The following is a 6000-nucleotide window of genomic DNA, read 5'->3' as shown; positions in this document are numbered from 1 at the left end:
CAACTAAATAGGAAAATGTCCCTTAGTGCTCAGACATATTTAGGCCATGTTCACACTGTGTATTTTTTAAGACAAAAACGGCAGTGATTAAAACAGCAGCCAATCTTGCCTTAAAATAATGCACTGCATTGATCTCTATGGGAACAACGGCCATTGTTCACACACTGTATTGAACAACGGCCATTGTTCCGTACGGCCACACAAATAATTGACTTTCAGGAACAGCATTTAAGATTTAGATTTATAGATAGATAGATAGATAGATAGGAGATAGATAGATAGATAGATAGATAGATAGATAGATAGGAGATAGATAGATAGATAGATAGATAGATAGGAGATAGATAGGAGATAGATAGATAGATAGATAGGAGATAGATAGATAGATAGGAGATAGATAGATAGATAGACAGACAGACAGACAGACAGACAGACAGACAGATAGATAGATAGAGAGATAGATAGATAGATAGACAGACAGACAGACAGACAGACAGATAGATAGATAGATAGATAGATAGGAGATAGATAGATATTTAAATCAACCGGAGCCAGAAAGTTATAGAGATCAGATTTGTGAATATTTCCTATTAAAAAATTTCAAGCCTTCCCGTACTTATCAGCTTCTGTATGTTCTGCATGAAGTGGTGTTTTCTCCCCAGTCTGACACAGTGCTCTCTGCTGCCACCTCTGTCCATGTCAGGAACTGTCCAGAGCAAATCCCCATAGAAAACCTTTCCTTCTCTGGACAGTTCCTGACATGGACAGAGGTGGCAGCAGAGAGCACTGTGTCAGACTGGAAAGAATACACCACTTCCTGCAGGACATACATAAGCTGATAAGTATGGCTACGGCTGTAAAAAAAAAATACATCCAAAAATCGTATGAAAAACAAAAAGTTAAAAAAAAAAAAAGGCTTGGTAAACTTCTGAAATATTAGCATTAGAAAAACATTGCTGTTATCTTCTAATGGTCCTCAGTTTCTCAGTGTTATTGCAGCTCAGTTCCCTTAAAAGGAATGGAGCTAATCTGTAAGCATGTTTTGAGACGAAGGAAGCTCTAATCCTGGATAACCCCTTTAATTTTACAACCATGAGCACAATATTTCATACGGAATTACAGAATTAAATGGGAAAAAAATTTAACTTTTTCTGGGCTGTAAAATTGCAGTTTGTGGGCTGTTTTACATGTTTGTAAACTTTTTGTACACAGCCTAAAAAGTTAGCAAATTTTTGGTCATTCTCTAGAAATGTGCCTGCAGTACCGAATGTCACCACTGTGTGTCGTCCAAGTAGAGAGCAAGTAATACCTGCAGCGCTAAAGAGTCAGTCTAAATGATTTTAACTGTTGAATCTCATGTGAAGAATAACACATCGCCCCTCTACATCTTCTTTCCCACTTTTTTTTCCCCTCTTTTGTCTTAAATTCCAGACAAACCACCATCCTATGTTCTCTATTGACTCTGGGCTGGGAGTGGTAAACACACATGAAGGCAAATAGAAAAGTTCAAGCAGCTCAGATTTCTGCATCCTTCTCCTATCTGCCAGGACTAGCACCTTATAGTGTGACCCATGAGCTTTATAGTGCAGCTTCTCCTCCTCATCATCCTCATCATCCTCATCATCAGCCAGCATTAGGCTAATGCATCTCCAGGAAGGAAGGCTGTGGCTCCTGGACAAGATGTGTGAGTGATATAGCATGGCCCCTTTAATGACTTCCTGTAATATTTCCCTTGAAGAAAAAGTTGCTGCTGGTAAGGCTGGTGTAAGATGAGAGCTGGGGGTAGACCTGCCTCCTGCACATGAGGTGTGATGATCGGGAATACAGCAATGGATTTTCCTGGGGATTGCTAATGAAAGGCTGGTGCATGAGATGAGCCACAAGGGACAGCAACTACGTCTGCTAGGAGAGAGGATAAGAAGAAGTGAGGGAGCTGCCTGCCCAGCTGAAGAGCAGGGGGACCTGCCTGCACCACTCACTCACTCACTCACTCACTCACTTACTCACTAACTCACTCACTATTGCAAGTTGACTTTTACTCCCACATTCAATTCAATACTATAGGACCAGCTAAACTCTATATAAGAGTGACTGGCATGGTGCAGAGAGACTGACACAGCTGCAAAGTTCCCTATCAGCAGGAAGCTGGGAGAGGGTCTACACCAAAGCCAAGGGAGGCTGCAGCACAGCAGGTAACACCAAAGCCAAGGGAGGCTGCAGCAGAGTAGGTAACACCAAAGCCAAGGGAGGCTGCAGCAGAGTAGGTAACACCAAAGCCAAGGGAGGCTGCAGCACAGCAGGTAACACCAAAGCCAAGGGAGGCTGCAGCAGAGTAGGTAACACCAAAGCCAAGGGAGGCTGCAGCAGAGTAGGTAACACCAAAGCCAAGGGAGGCTGCAGCAGAGCAGGTAACACTGCCCAGGTGGCTCTTCTCACTTCTAGCTCTGCTTTGTGTGTTTGCTCTGTAGCATGCATCACCCTGACTATAAGTCTAGTAGTGTGTACTCAGTGTGTGTGTGTGTGTGTGTGTGTGTGTGTGTGTGTGTGTGTGTGTGTGTGTGTGTGTGTGTGTGTGTGTCAAGAATGACTACCCTGAGCTGCAGCTTTATAATACTTATACATGTGCACTTTTCTTTTCTTTTCTTTTCTTTTATTTTTTTGTTACTCTGTTACTTCCACCACAAGAAGAAGAGGAAGAAGAAGAAGAGGAGGAAGCTCCACTGGATGAGATATGAGGGATATTATGGGCTCTGCGCTGCTGGTTAGTACACTACTATTGCTCTCCACTGGATACTGCAAAGCCAGGACTGACTCCAACAATGTGACAGACAAGGACCTGTTCAATTTTATCATGAAAATCATCAAAGACTTTAAAAGGTACAATACTAATAATAATCATGTAGAAGACAACAAGGTGCAGTATGCTTCAAAGCAAGACTTCTACCCAGAGGACAAGGAGGACCTGGAGTATGGGGCTTACCAGGAGCAGAGAGTAGGTAAGAACTTTGTATTCTTCAAATATATATATGTATGTATATAATATAATAATATTTACATTTAAATGTATGTACTGTTTATATGGACTTTTATTTGTTTATATGTATACAATTTTTATGTATTTGTTTATTTTTACATTTGTGTTTATATTTACTTGGATATGGATATGATATTTTTTTATTTGTTTGTTTATATTAATATGTTGATTTTTACTGCAACAATGACACCAAAGGCATCGGGATCCCCCCTGTGCCATATGACAAGCTCAGTCTGGTATAGAAGACTATCAGGACTCAGAGCTCAGACATAGCCAAACTTTTTGAACTTGTCTAGATGGTGAATGTTTGCAGCAGATATTGGAGTAAAATAATCCCCCCCCCCCCCCAATCTGGGGCTTCCTGGCTGTCTTACATTAGCCGGAGAGGGGAGTGTAGTTGTTTGTATGTTGGGAGTTGTAGTTGTGCAGTAGCTGGAGAGCCAGAGCTGCAGACTGTGAGGACATGCTGGAAACTGTACTTTTGCAAAGCCACTGGCTGTAAGAACATGCTGGGAGTTGTAGTTATGCACTAGATGGAGACCCTGAGCCACAAATTGTCAGGATATGCTGGGAGTTGTAGTTTTGCACCAGCAGGAGAGCAACAGACTGGAGGGCATGCTTGGAGTTCTGATTTTGCAATAGTTGGAGAACAACAGCAAGAGGCTGTCAGGGCATGCTGGGAATTGTAGTTTTGCACCAACTGGAGAGCAACAGACTGGAGGGCATGCTGGGAATTGTAGTTTTGCACTAGATGGAGAGCAACAGCCACAGACAGTCAGGGTATGCTGGGAATTGTAGTTTTGCACTAGATGGAGACCCTAAGCCACAGGCTGTCAGGGCATGCTGGGAATTGTAGTTTTGCACCAACTGGAGAGCAACAGACTGGAGGGCATGCTGGGAGTTGTAGTTTTGCACTAGATGGAGAGCAACAGCCACAGAAAGTCAGGGCATGCTGGGAATTGTAGTTTTGCACTAGATGGAGACCCTAAGCCACAGGTTGTCAGGGCATGCTGGGAGTTGTAGTTTTGCACAAGCTGGAGAGCCACAGGTTTGGGGATCACCACTCTAGTATTTCCATACTATCTCCTTCTCTGTAGTAGTGACTTGGGACTAAAGAAAGAGGATCTTACTGTTCGTAGCCTGTGTATTTGTAGTAACAATACAGATGTAGCAGAGACTCAATGGTCAGTCAGCTCTTACCGTTATGGCACCTTCCTCACATTACTCAGCATGTTACCTGCATACCTACAGAAAATCACAGATACCTAGAAACCATCATGCAGGGCATCACAATGATTGCACATATAAAGCTGACAGTGTACCCAGCACTTGCTATGGCTGTAGTAAGGAGCAGATAGAAGACCCTCTCAGTTCTCATAGGAAGGATAAGGGCTGTGACCGGTCCTGTGCTCGGCTTCTCAGCATTCAGGTTGGAATAAAGGTGGAAGAGGGCAAAGAGGAGGCAGATTGCACCTCTGGCTGTTGCAAAACTACAACTCCCATCATCTCCAGACAGCCAAAGCTTTAGCTTTGGCTGTCCAGGCATGATGGGAGTTGCAGTTTTGCAACAGTTGGAGAGCCAAGGTTCCCTACCCCTGATGTAAGGGATTGCCCATGAGTGGGATGAGCCAGTCCTGGAGGCTGTATATAGCTGGAAAGAGGGTTCCCATCAGATGCAGCTTATATATACGGAGGGTTTCCTGTGTCTTCTCTCTTAGGTCATTGGGATATTGCACTTTTCAGTATCTTGCTTCTAATGTGTTATGTAATGAATGTTAAAGTCTGTTGTTTACATATTTATTTATTTTTTTGCAGAAATCAATAGTACAGGCAATTTTAAGAAACTTTGTAACTGGGTTTATTAGCCAAAAATGCATTTTTATCATAAAAAAAACAGTTTGAAGCTCTACCCCCTGTCTTCATGGTTTTCTATGGAGAGGGGAGGGGTGGAGGGAGATGAGGCACCAAAACAGGACAACAAAGAGTTAATTTACAGCTACATCACATCTCCTCTGAAGTCAGCACTGACCTCTCTGACCTCTGAATACCGGCTTTCACACAGGTCCCACTGTGTAATCCTTTGTTCTCCACTCTCTGCTGGCGACTAATCGCCCTCCTCCTCCCTTCCCTCTCCATAGGTTACACAGGGCTCAACTGATGTAAAAGAGTCGAGATTTCCTGATAATGAGCAGTGGATGAGAGAGGAGGGAGGGGGGGGGGCTGGGGAAAGTCTTTTTTAATGCAGATAATGATATATTTGCCTAATAAACCCAATTACAAAGTTTCTTAAAATCGCCTGGACTATTGATTTCTGCAAAAAAATAAAAAAAAAAACAGTGACATTTTAAGTCGTTTTCCAGTTGCTCCCATACAGAATGTATTATAATGATATAATATTTATTAGCTGGGACTGAACTGCTAAGGAACATAGGAGCAGTCTCTTACTGGTAGATGTGATGATAAGACGTTCTCTCTGCAAAATCCTCCGATGTCTGCTGTGGGCTGCTGTGGGCTGCTGTGAGTTCACACAGGGCGGGTTTGTTGCTGAATTTTATTCCGACTCCTATTACATAGACTTTCCAATACAAAAAATGTCTGCAACACATTTTGCCAAGTGTGACTGTACCCTTCCAGGCAGACAGACTGATAGGAGGGCAGGGGTGCTGTGTGAACTATGAATATATCCTCTTATATAGTTGGGGTGATGCCTCTGCTGTTGGGGAGTTGTTGGACATCATCTAAGAAGTTAAAGAGGTACTCCAGTGATTTATTTTTTTTCTTTCAAATCAACTGGTGTCAGAAAGTGCCTGGAGATTTTTTTAAGTAAATTACAGTGCTCTTTGCTGCCACCTCTGTCCATGTCAGGAACTGTCCAGAGCAGGAGAGGTTTTCTATGGGGATTTGCTGCTGCTCTGGACAGTTCCTACCATGGACAGAGGTGGCAGCAGAGAGCACTGTGTCAGACT

The 6000-nt window shown here is 43.0% G+C and overlaps 1 protein-coding gene across 3 annotated transcripts in view; it reads left to right on the top strand.

The window, feature by feature from the left end:
* The first annotated feature begins 1595 nt into the window (after positions 1 to 1595).
* Positions 1596 to 6000, top strand: part of ALKAL2 (ALK and LTK ligand 2) — a 38536-nt gene continuing 34131 nt past the window's right edge. Inside the window, exons 1-2 of one of the 3 annotated variants that reach the window (XM_069973045.1) lie at positions 1596 to 1684; positions 2689 to 2996. In XM_069973045.1, coding sequence (XP_069829146.1) covers positions 2732 to 2996 — 265 coding nt within the window. In that variant the 5' untranslated portion in view covers positions 1596 to 1684; positions 2689 to 2731. Of the gene's footprint in view, positions 1685 to 1763; positions 2409 to 2685; positions 2997 to 6000 lie in introns of those variants that run through there. The other 2 variants (XM_069973044.1, XM_069973043.1) reach the window with 2 other exon arrangements.

This window comes from Dendropsophus ebraccatus, chromosome 6 (assembly GCF_027789765.1).
Source record: "Dendropsophus ebraccatus isolate aDenEbr1 chromosome 6, aDenEbr1.pat, whole genome shotgun sequence".
NCBI classification, from domain to species: domain Eukaryota; kingdom Metazoa; phylum Chordata; class Amphibia; order Anura; family Hylidae; genus Dendropsophus; species Dendropsophus ebraccatus.
The sequence above is the reverse complement of the archived record's forward strand: the minus strand, read 5'-3'. Positions and strand labels throughout refer to the sequence as shown.